The sequence below is a fragment of the Pseudorasbora parva genome, chromosome 21, assembly GCF_024679245.1.
Source record: "Pseudorasbora parva isolate DD20220531a chromosome 21, ASM2467924v1, whole genome shotgun sequence".
In the NCBI taxonomy this organism is placed as follows: Eukaryota; Metazoa; Chordata; class Actinopteri; order Cypriniformes; family Gobionidae; genus Pseudorasbora; species Pseudorasbora parva.
This window is the reverse complement of record NC_090192.1, coordinates 5403030-5415623: the sequence shown is the minus strand read 5'-3', so window position 1 is coordinate 5415623 and position 12594 is coordinate 5403030. Positions and strand designations below refer to the sequence as shown.

At 39.5% G+C, this 12594-nt stretch overlaps 2 protein-coding genes across 2 annotated transcripts in view; both read right to left on the bottom strand.

Annotated features, from left to right (window-relative positions):
• The window catches only part of LOC137056514 (uncharacterized), a 159755-nt gene that overhangs the window by 124821 nt on the left and 22340 nt on the right, over positions 1-12594 (bottom strand). Inside the window, exons 13-21 of the mRNA XM_067430637.1 lie at positions 12014-12160; positions 11700-11903; positions 11393-11526; positions 11157-11302; positions 10856-11004; positions 10524-10655; positions 10355-10428; positions 10115-10256; positions 4457-4555 (exon numbers count right to left, since the gene is read on the bottom strand). Coding sequence (XP_067286738.1) covers positions 4457-4555; positions 10115-10256; positions 10355-10428; positions 10524-10655; positions 10856-11004; positions 11157-11302; positions 11393-11526; positions 11700-11903; positions 12014-12160 — 1227 coding nt within the window. The remainder of the gene's footprint in view (positions 1-4456; positions 4556-10114; positions 10257-10354; positions 10429-10523; positions 10656-10855; positions 11005-11156; positions 11303-11392; positions 11527-11699; positions 11904-12013; positions 12161-12594) is intronic.
• On the bottom strand, positions 491-2751 carry LOC137055921 (paraneoplastic antigen Ma1 homolog). Its single transcript, XM_067429838.1, has one exon. The coding sequence runs from the start codon at positions 2550-2552 to the stop codon at positions 1077-1079; it is 1476 nt and encodes a 491-aa protein (XP_067285939.1). The 5' UTR covers positions 2553-2751; the 3' UTR covers positions 491-1076.

Genomic DNA, 12594 nt, shown 5'->3' with positions numbered 1-12594 from the left:
CGGTGGTAAACGTCTAGAACGTTCTCTGAAAGGTCTATCATCTGTCACCCGAATGCTGTGGTGTATGCTCTTTGCACAACCCACATCGAACTCACTGCAGGAGAAAACCTCTTTTCTCTCCATCATCTTTTGACACAGGCGCTCCTTCCACTCAGGTGGCACCGAAGAATCACCAAAGTTGAAAGAGGACGGGGACAATTGAGGTGTTGACAGCTTAGGACCCTCCTTTTCAAGAACTGTATTTATTACATCTACAGGGAATAGATGAGCAATAGGAACTCCACGTTTTAATGTCACATTATGACTGGATACATTCCTCATGGTGACTTTGATGCGACGACAATGAACAGCAATGGACTTTTCAACAACCGGCATGACCAGAAGCTCTTCAGGAAAACAATCCTCCTCCGGATGGTCTATAAGAACAGCTTGGCTAGAGAGAGCTCCAGGAAACTTTGGAATACCAACAACAGTTACAGTGCCGCCAGGTGGAAGAGTGAGAGGCTTGTCTCGTGTGAACCAGACAGTTCCTTTTCTTATCTCAGCCGTGTCGTCAGGGGTTTCCTGAAACTTCTCATAAGCTTTTTTTATTACAGGATGAACAGGCAGGGTGTTAAGAAAATGGTCGCCTCCATGTGTTTTGCATGAATTGAACAGTCTTCGAACTATAGAGGTGTTTGTGCCGACCACAATGGAAACATCCCCTTTCATGACCGGATCTGGACACACAAGCACAAGTGTTTCTACAGTCTCAGCTACTCCCACTACATCTCCAGTAAACTCAAGCTTCAAGCACAAATAACCATTATATGGATACTCCTTTGCACTGAGGCCCCAAATCTCCAGGCACTCAATAGGGGTCAAAGGCAGGTGCTTCAAATACTTATCATAAAAGGAGTGATACAGTAGGGTAACTTGAGACCCGCTATCAAGTAAAGCTTTGGCGTAAATGCCCTCAATTTGTACTGAGACAATGGAGTTAGGTCCAACTAAACCCTCTGGCAAGTTAGTCATCTTTTCTGGCAGCGTGTCACACCTTGTGGAACGTATCTTCTCCGGAGCATCAGGCCGTTCCTCTACTGAGCCCCTGGAAAGTTTCCCATCGGCTGTTTGATTTTCAAGAGGCGCTTGTTCACTTTTCTGAGATTTTCTGGGTTTTGACATTCCCGCTGGAAATGACCATCTTCACCACATCTGTAGCAAAAGACATCACCACGATACTGAGGTTTGGGAGCCCTCTCCTTCACACGTGTATATGAGTTTCCAGTAGCTTTCTGGCTGGAGTTCTGATCTACCTGCTGTGCCACACTTGCTGATGCAGTCACAGAGGCAGAAAGGAGGCGTGCAACATCAGTCTTGAGACCTTGAAATTCTCTCCTTAGACTCTCTATTTCAGGATCCTTTTCTGCTATGTCAGAAACTGCCACAGGCTCTGGCAGTACCTGTACAACTGAGGCTGTAGCACACTCTGCACGTCTACCAATAGCTAAAGACACACCCTTCTTTACAATCGGTCTTTCAAGGATCATCTCCTCTTCTTCTCTTACGTCCCGAAGCAAATCAGTAAAGCTGGGAGGAGGCTTGAGTTTGTAAGTCAGTCTTATACGAAGGGCAACAAGGTCATGAGGCAGAGAACCTCTAGCAACTTGATCAATGCGCACTTGGTTCATATCCATTACGTCAATTCCACCTTTACGAAGGACTGCATGCAATAGCTTGTCTAATCGGAGTAAGTAGGCTGATAATTTCTCACCGTCTTGCTGAAGTGTATTACGAAACCTTACCATGAGATCAGCGGCACTGTCTGTGGTTCCAAAAGCGGTTTCAAGGACTTTAAAGTAGTCATTGGCAGTGGCCTGGGGATTAGTGACTCTCAATCCTCGGACAATATCTGCTGCTGGCCCTTTAAGACTCTCAGCTACTCTCTGTCTCTTGACAACATCAGAACATTGCCACTCATCCAACATGTGGGTGGTCTGTTCCGCCCAAGCGTCATACTCCTCTTCTCCATGTGGAGTGGGTTTCATACCTGAGAACATGCGTAGCTTGCGATAGCCCGGTCCATCCACAGGAGTGGCTTGACATTTGTCAACTAGTGAGGAGATGGCATTCACCAGCTTTGTGTTCAGGTCTGGAGCGATGGGTGGAGCAGAAGCAGAGGTAAGTAAGCCTGTGACATCAGCTATTGTTTTCCCTTCACTTGCTAAGAATGACAGCAACTTGGACTGGAAGTCTCCTTTACCAGGTACCGGAACACTCTGGGTCTCTGTAACATTCACTATCCAAGGTCCAAACTCATCTCCAGCTAGTAACTGTTCCGGTATGTCAGTCTTAGTAATATCATTAATAGTTTCAACTAAAACTAACTGGCTTTTACTGAAGTGTTCTACACACCGTCCTCTTATTTTACAGGGGCCAAAAACTTCAACCTCATCCAGTACCTTGTATATGGTCTCATCAGTGACACCTAAAGAGACCCTACTAAGCACAAAGGCTTTCCCTGCATCAATACCTTTGTCTTTACACCATTTGAAAATCTGTTCTGAATCCATGCTATATTAGTTTTACATTACACACATCAAAAAAATAAATAATAATAATAAACCAAAATTCTCTTAAACACACCTAAGTGGCTATAGACTATTAAGCTACATCATTTAACACTGGCTTTCCTGTGATTTTTTTTTATTTTTATAAACCTGCTCACAAAACAAAACACAGTAAACACGATCCCGGACGAGCCCCCACGTGTAACCCTCCTACACAATTCCCTTTAGTTATTTTTTTTTTTAATGAGTTATGTGCATGGGGAAAGAATTTGTGAGAGGTTACTAGAATTTTAAACCAGGATGTATTGACAGCAGCTAAACTTTTGGCATGCAACTCTCGCTTAAGTGTAGAGAGGCCTGGTTAGCTTAAATATACTGGGTTCGTTTGTTTTTGGGTTTTTTTTTACTGCGAGCATAAAACTCCCATGCACATATACTTAGCCACTATAACACTTAGTTGCAAAAAAATGAAACTAAAAAAAAATGTATATCACACCAATCACATTTCAAAATCAAACACACATAAATATCAGACCACAACTGTTGAATGTTAAACTCAAGATGTATTTATATAGATTTTTCTCTTTAGAACTAGGTGGGTTCACCTTTTAACACATCATCATATTTCAAATGAAATGCAATGAACAGTACCCCGGGGTTTTTCTTTTCACTTGTCTCAGTTTTGTGGTACCACAACGTTGGCGCGCTTGTTGGAGCTCAGATGAAACATTTCCAAATAGTATTGTTTGTACTCACGATTCCTTGGTAACAGAAAGATTATAGTGACCGTCCATCCAACTGTTCCGTCCAATGGTGAGATACGCAATGATGAAACTCGTCCTGAAACTCCGTCCGTCCATGTGCAAACGCAACACCTCCGGCCTGTAGCGCGAATCCTGAGCACATCTATTGCAGCAACGTGGGTGGCAACATCTGACGCACACTAGCCAAAAGTTCACAAAATTGAATGAGCTTAACTATATCTTGTCCAAAAATGTCAATTTCATTTTAGTTCACAATGTCCATACTCACTCAGAAACTCGGTGGCAAAGTGGATTTCCGACTATACTGAGCAATTCGCACATGGCAATGGCGTTAGTTTCACTTCAGACGAATCTCCGTGACTCATTTAACCAGCTCCAAACAAAGCTCACTCTCCCGTTTTAACAGATTACTTACTGACAAAACCAAGAAAAATCCGCCCCTGGCTCTTAACTTCGCTTACCATTAATATATCAACCCTACAGAACTTAGAACTAACTTATGCTTGTACCATCCTCAGTTGTGTTGTTTTTTCGTTTCCCTTTTTCCAGTCTCGCGCTATCTTTTTTTCTCTCTCATAAACCCGCCCCCTCTGCGACCTGATAGGTTGCCCAACTGCTCTCTGAACGGCACTGATTGGATGACAAGCAAACTGACACCTGGCCACCCAATACAAAACAAAATGACAGAGGGTTCAAAGGTTACTCACAAGAGGATATTTCAACACTTACACTTTAAAACAGCATTAACAAATTAAAACAAAAGTGTATTTGTACATCAGGGACAATTAAACTGGCCCATACTTCAGAATAACTTGTATTTCTGTTAACAGAACACAAAATAAACAATATATAAAATTAGCAGGGGCTACATATGTTCAAATTAACAAATAAAGTATCATACTGCCCATCAGTGACTAAATCTGTGAGCAAACCTTCTTAGGGACTAATTGTGGTGAATTCAAATCTAAAAATAAACCCTGTGTATGACATTCTCTTGATTTGTGCTCATTTGAAAGTGCAATCATTCTCATGAAGTGTTAAAAGAAATGTCTCAAATAAGAACAACTGGGATTAATAATTTTTTAACAAAAAATGATTAATGATAATAATAATAATGTTCGTGTCAGGGGTGTGTTTATTGACCTGAGTGTTTCCTTTGAGGATGGGTTTACTGATTTGGCAGTTGGTTTCTCCCAGTTTTAATCCTTGCTGAGCATCCAGAGACGCACACTCCACTCTGCCCTGCTCATACAGAACATTTATCATATATTTCAACACACACACATACATATATATATATATATATATATATATATATATATATATATATATATATATATATATATATATATATATATATATATATATATATATATATATATATATACTTAAAAGGGGTATAATAGGTCCACTTTAACAAATATTTTCAAGCTATATATATATATATTATACCCCTTTTAAGTCTCAGGTGTCCCCAGAATGTGCCTGTGAAAAAAAATACCTCAAATTCCCCTACAGATGATTTATTATATCATGTTGTAAATGGCCATTTTTGAGTGAAAGGTAAAACATGCAAATTAACTGTCCTGCCACAAGAGGAAACACAAGAGGAAACTGCCAAAACCTAGAACTAGTTTTGATTATCATCTCTATTGCGGTCACACTCATTGAGATTATAAGTCATGAGGCCACTCCCAAAGCCACCGCTACTGAATCACTGGATCACTTTCACTTTCCCACCGCGACCGCATTCATTTTCATAAAATCAGTTCAGTTAGAGAACAGACACAATCGTTCGAATGTACTCCAGGGTTTCTACTTATGCAAAGCGATATACTAATCGCTGAAGTAACCCATTAAATTAAGTTCTCTTTCGCTTCTTATTACACTTAAACTGTCAAATACACACAAGGTTATGTAAAAAACACAAAGTTCAATTAACACAGGCAGTTATTTCTGTAAATTTAAAAAGCAAGTAAAGAATACATGGGCGTCGGAAGCAAATAAAAAGTGGATGGGTCAGTATAAAATATGATAGGTGGGGAAATAGTTTTGGGGCGGGGTCTGGGGGTTCTCCCCCAGAAAAAAAATGATTTCATAGATGCGATTTCCTGCATTATGGTGCGTTTTAGGCCATATCCCTTTCCTATACCAAAAAAGACCTCAAACCAGACAATACCAATAGTCTAATAAAAAGGCTATATTCATTTAACTCCCATAGAAATCAACAGTTTAACAGACAATAATGATAATGAATAAGTTGCATGTTTTTTATGCTCCGTATCCAGACAGAAAAAGTGCCGTTTACTAAACGATTGATTTGGCCAGACAAAATGACAGAAATCACTGAATTATTTACTATGGCTGTAGAGTAGGGGTAAGATGCATGGCATTAAGTTTTGACGCATATCGAGCATAGGTTCGAATCCGCCTTTTGCCACACTCGCTCTATTCCCTTTCCCCATCACATATCAGATCGGAAAGGTATTTATTTTCAATAAAAAAATAGAAAATATTAGAAAAGGGGAAATAAAGCGTTTAACATGTGTTTAATAATAAGTTTCTTAATAAGTTTCTCGGTTAAGGGGTAGTCAATGTAAGCAGACATGTGCTGAATTAGAGACGATAAAAGGGATTGGTCCAATATCATTGGTCTTAAAAAGTGGGTGGGTCTTGTCCCACCCACACACAATGGTTCCGACGCCCATGCATGTGTGTATAAGATCTTTGTATTAAAGTAAAAGTACTATAGCACCTACTGCTAAATATGCTCTTAATTTGAATCAAACAACAAAAGAAAAACATAAAAACACTCACTGCTCTTGACTGAATAACTTTAGTAGCTTTATTAAGAATATATTTCTTGAATGTTGCTGTTAAATGCTCTGACAAGGAAATAAACATGGCAGACTGTATACAGCTCACTCAGGGCAGGGTCTGCTAATAGACCAGAGTCTGTCAGAAGTTGTGGACAGAGCATGAGCAATGTGACGTCACAAATCAACGACTTATTGACACTGCTTCTGATTTATGGTGATTAAAAAAGGAGTGACTGGATCTTTACTATTATAGGGTGTTTGTGTACTCATTTATGTACAAATTCCATTTAAAAGTGAATTTTGCATAATAGTGTAGTGAACATCAGTTAGGGTGGCATTCCAGAGACCAGTTTATGGCAAGGCCCCTCCCTAACTACCGGTGTGGAAGAAGATGTGCCACTATGATTGGACCCTTGGTGAATGAACATAAACAAATGTTCAGCCACATCAGATAAGATGCCAAGACAACTGCCAGACACCTCTTACATGGCAGGAAGGGGGGACCTTCTGCACCCACCACCACCAAAGAGAGGACTTCTCATTGGTCTACAAGTGGATTTTAACCTCCAAACTCATTCCTAAGGTTTAGGCAAGTGCTGCCATAAAAATTCCTCCAGGACCTCCTGAAGGCAGCAGCAAAAGAGAGGCCACAGAGGTCTATCTAAATCCATTCATACACATGTTTGGAGGTCTTAAATGTATATGAACTGCAACTCATCCACCTCATCTTCACACAAAGTGCAGTTTATGTTAATGGTTATTGACTGTAAAAACAACAGTCCACGGGACAGGTCCATTAACAGATAAACGAATGCGTGGAAGAAGACTTAGCCGTTTCTTATCATGTTTGGTCTCTATCTGTTCCATACGATGCCTTTTATATTTTAAAAGAGGTTTGGTAAAGAAATAATGCATGGGTAAAACATTTAAGACATTGTTTTAACATGCCACTTTATGCTATGCAAATGAGTTCCATACTAGGGTGGGCAACACCGTGCCTAATTCAGAACCCAGTGGCCAATCACACTCCAGGCCTGGAAAGGCGCCGGATTTCAATCTCCTCCTCATCGGAAAGGGATAAATATGTCCCCCGGGTAGACACACCCTCGTTCTGCGTTTCTAACCCGATGGGGAAGGAGACACTAACAGACACACCACGTTCTGCGTTTCTAACCCGACGGGGAAGGAGACACTAACAGACACACCACGTCCTGAGCTTCTGACCTGACGAGGAAAGAGACTACAAGACAGTGGAGGTTAAGCTTTTGCGAGCAAAACCTTTATATTGCTTTCGGCAAACTATAGCTGGAAAAGGGCTCTCTCCTTGAGAGATCTTATCTGACCTTTACAACTCCTCCAGCAGCACATCCAGTCCACCAAGGACCTCTGCATCGGCAGACATTGCCGGTCCCACACGGCTCCTCAGTGACGCAGCCAGCCTGCAAAGGACCCTGTGAAGATTCGACTGACCCAGCTGCCTGGTCCACGTTTAAGGACCCTCTTGGCGCAATCAGAGTTCTGCATCCTTCAGCCCAGCGTGGCAACGGCTTCTCGCAACTCTGCGCCCTTCCCACTGCACGCTACCCGCATAACCAGTGGAAGACGTATCTACTGCCAGGACTGATCACCCGACTGTGTGGAACGTAAATATAAACTTACCAAACCTCTTTCTAGAGACCTTGGCATTAGTTTATACATGCAGCATATGTTTTCTAACCTGTTTAGATAACAGTTACTTGAGGTCAGGTTGTTACAAATAATAGGTTTATTATTTGTTTAATGATAAATAAGCATTTATTTATCACCATGTGCCAGAACCATTAGGTGGTTCCCATAAGAAGCATTCCCATACAATTCTCTTCTATTGCTACATTCTGTTCAACAGCATTGCATTTATCCATTCCGTGTTCACATCATTTATTGGTTTTATTGTTTCGTTCATTACTTTTTGGTTATTAGTTTACTATCCTTTAGAAGTATATATCCATTACTAGCATTATTAATCGTTTAAGTATTTACTCTTGCATATCTATTGTTAATAAATTTCATTCATTTTATTACACTGTGTCTTCATTGTGTTGATGATCAAAGACTCTACTGGTTGTCCAGACTCACAAATCCTTCAGATAAATCAGCAGACCAACTCCCTCTAATTTACATTAATTCTGAATTACTGAACAGCTCTTTTGCGAGTGTTCTTATATTGTTAAGATAGTATTCTTAGCTGGTGCCCCGTATCAAAGAGGGAGGGGTCATCTGATACACTCATAACCACACCTTAAGTGACACGTGATCTAAAAATCACTACGTCATCGGTGAACTGAGTAAAAATCACTACAATAGGTCCCCTTTAAATAAATACTAATGCTCTATATATTTAATGTGGATCTGTTATTTTAAAGGTGCCCTAGAATGATTTGAAACAATATGTTAAATTGTTCTGATATCTACATTGAGGGTATGTGGCTTATTTAAGGGCAAAAATTGTCCAGATACAGTTTTACAGGTTTATTTACAACCCTATAAATTGTCTCTAGGATGTAATGCTCTATTTTTGCTTTATTTGGAAGAGTCATTAATATTAATGTTGAGCTCTGCTCTGATTGGCTTATTTCAGCAGCTCACAGCACACTGCAGTTCAGTTGTTCAGCGGCTCGTGAGTCCTGACCGTCCTGACAGAACACAGACAGACTAAATGACACTTTAAGCAGAACATCTCAAATAGAGATTAAAATGCAGCTTACTTATTTATTGGTGTTTTCAGATCACCCGTGCGCGAGAGAGAGCTTGCATGCATATGGTTGCCAGATTGTACATGTTTAGGTAAAACACCGGATAGTATACCTGTTCTTTTCACAGAAAAGCTCTGTTTGGGGAATTTAAATGACTGAAATCTGGCAACCGCAAACACGAACCCTCTTCCTTCCCTCAGACAAAACCAAAACCAGTGCTTTTAGACTCTTTTTCGTCAACGATATTGCATGTTTATTTAACGTTAGTCACAATGTAGGCTACGCAGTGATTGTGATGTACTCTGAAATACATGCATGCAAAAATATCATACTTCAGTTCTCAAAAATATATATTTTTAAAAAAAAATTTTAACTTATATGTTGGAAAAGGTGACGTTTGCTAGAAGGATCGAGTGAACGATCTGTAAGCAATGTTTCTACGGTTGTATTTTGTAATTCAAAATAAAATTTACCTTTGTCATTAGACACACTATTTAGTTTTGTATGGTTCTTGGTGTTTCCTATTGTTACTGTACTAGCATCTTGAGTTATCTAGACAATGCGGTCTCTCTAAGAAACTTTCAATTTAATCAGAAATTGTTTAAACAGTCAATAAGTGGATAAAATCGCTACTTACTGCTTGCAGAAATACAGTTGTAATTGCCACTCTCAGTTCAAGACGCTGAGTGAAGCTTGGTTGAAATGGGTCGAACAAATGAATGATCTTGAATTAAATTATTGTGGTATCCGATTATAATAAACATCAGCCATGAATGTTGACATTTTTTATCTGTGGGAAGGGTAGAAAAGTCCTCACGTCCCCTGCACAGCATGGAACATGACATATGTGTCCATGCGAGCAGCCGTTTTTGCTATTCTCGAGTGTCACTTGTTTGTTTACCCCGCCTGACAATGTTTGGACAGATGCAAATGTTGGGGGTGTGCATATAAATGATCCCCAGCGACTGCGTCACGGTTGGCTTTATGTTGAGAATCACTTAGTTTTCCGTGTTTTTTCATGCACAAGATTTACATATGAAGTAGGAGGCAATAGTGTTCGAGACTCACAGTATGTGATGTCCATGTACTGAACTCTTATTATTTCACTATGGCAAGGTTAATTCAATTTTTCTTTCTAGGGCACCTTTAAAATTGTATTGCATCTTCATGTTGTTTTTTTAATTTTATTTATTTAGCATTTTTTTTGCTTTAGATATAACATTGTTATCTTAACTAGTATCAGTATTTACCTGTTTAGATGTGATTCTCCTGTAGGAAAGTCCCAAGGGGTATTTGAGGGTGAAGAGAGTATTGTATGAGTTTTCTCCTCTGTTCTCTACAAACACTGTCACGTTGATCTCCTGCATTATCCCAACCTCTATGTTTGTAGATCTGGATCACAAAAACAAAAGACAGATATGTAAATACATTCGTAATTATTCATTTCTTTTAATACTTCAGTTCAGAAATAGAGCACATGGTTTGCTCACCCAGAGAAATTGAAATCCATTCGGAGGTTGTCGACACATAAATTATCAGATCCACAGTCTATCTCAAAATCTAGCTGTAAAACAAAGTGAGGGCACAGAAAAATTAATGTATTGTTCATTTGTGATGAAGTTCTGCTAATTTCTGCTCTTTACAGAGATGAACTCTTACATTGTGGTCTATGGAGGTCTTTATCTCTGACAGCAGAATTGGTCTCAAGTTTTGCATACTTCCTGACTGAAGACCCTCAAATGTGAAATTTAACTGATTGGACAACGGGTACAGAGCATCCTCTGAACAAGCCTTATGGAAATAAGAAATAATAAGAGATATTAATAACAAAATAAAACAATCTATGATTATACTTGGATCATTCTTGTTATGCTTTTTATTCTTGTTGTCCCCATAATATTTCTTAAAATGTTGTGTATTACAGTTAGATTCATCAGATTCACTGAATATCTACTCATAAATGCAAAACAAAAATGCCATTTGATGCTTACCTCTATAAAAAAAGGATGACTTTTGCATACTTCCTGCGACTGAATGTTCATCACATCACTGAGGAGACGGTTTTTGGGTGTGAAGTTTGCACGATATTTCTGTCGCTTGGCATCCAGCATGATGGTGTAATGAATCTTTGCAGCCAAACCTAACAAGTTTTGATCATCAATGGCCAAAAATATTAGCAAAACAACAATAGCAGATTTCAAGAGCACACCATAACACTACAAACCCAGAGAAGAATCTATGGACATATGTGATGTAAGAACAATTAAAAAAATAATTATGTTATGAATAAACCTGTTATGTGATGTTGGTATTGGGTCATGGTGAAGCACACCGTCAGGGTGTTTTGCAGTGGCGTTGTGCAGTCTGTTTGGTCACTGGTTGGTATTTTGGTTGGGTTGTAAGTTACTTTGGTCTCCAAGTTCATGATGGGTCTGGACCTGAATGATGCACATATAACACATATGAATTATTATGGCTGAAACACTGTATTTGTATATAGTTTTAGTTCTTTATGGAAGAAAACAGACCTGAGAAGCAGAACTGCTCCCATGGACCCAACAGCAATGTCAGGAAGTCCGTCTTGACTCTGGTCTGGAGAAAACTGACTCAATGAAATCCCAAAGAACCGCAAACCTGCTCGCACAGATGATCCAGCAATCCTCTGTTTCATTCAAGAGGGAATGAGAGAGATAACGAAAATATTAGAATATTAGAGAAGTGAGTCAAGAAAAAGTCATGCAAGAAAGGCGAACCACAAGGGTGAATAAATTATTACATAATTCATTTTATGTTAATTATCCCTTTAAACTGCCAGCAACCCCATGTCTTTTTCACCTGTGAGTATTTTGAAATGATCCCTCCATCTATCCCATTGAAGATGTAGATGCTGCCCTGTCCATCCTCCTCTAAAGGAGCTCCAATCAGCACATCCGTGAAACCATCACCATTCAGATCTGCTGGACTGGCCAGAGAAGAGCCAAACCGACCCCTCTGACCTGCCATGCCCTCCAGTGTATACGAAGCATATTCGAAGATTTCCTATGAAGATATAACCGGAGAAACAGGGATAAACATACACAAATGTACATTTATTCAATCTTACCTGATGACAAATTTTAAGTATTTTTGTTATTTTTTTAATCACTGACCCGACTATTGATGCTGTAAACAAACACTTTACCCTCCCGGTCAGACTCTATGTACGTTGGTGCCGATACCAAAAGTAGGTCTGTAATCGAGTCCCTGTTCAAATCCACCACACACACCTCAGCTCCAAAATATGAGCCAATCTGAGGCTGAGAAAAGAGAAGTTTGATCATTAAAATAATCTGTACTCCCTATTGATATTAACATGCTACTCTACATTGTGTTTTGAGTCAACTTGTTGTAACTTCATCAACAATTGGTTGTATGTATGCATGTATAGCTAAGATACCAGACTACAACTCTCAGTGCTGCCACTAACAGCTGCACCATCCCTAAAGATCATGGAAGCTGCAGCAAAATATTTGAATATTAATAAATAGTTGTGTTTCTTCAAAATTTACAAATGTTACTACACAAGTTTAATTAAGTTGTGTCACTCAGTTTCGATGAATGAGTTTGCTTTTGCCCTAGCAGTGAACAGGTTGGTGTATGACTAGACCTCCAGCTAAGAGGGTGTTAATTTGGCTTACTTCATTTAGGCAGGGAAGAACTCGTTTTTTCATGCATCCATTGCCACTGACAT

Excerpts from the sequence above, each read along its gene's own strand:
- LOC137055921 (XM_067429838.1), bottom strand. The coding sequence starts at position 2,552 with ATGGATTCAGAACAGATTTTCAAATGGTGTAAAGACAAAGGTATTGAT.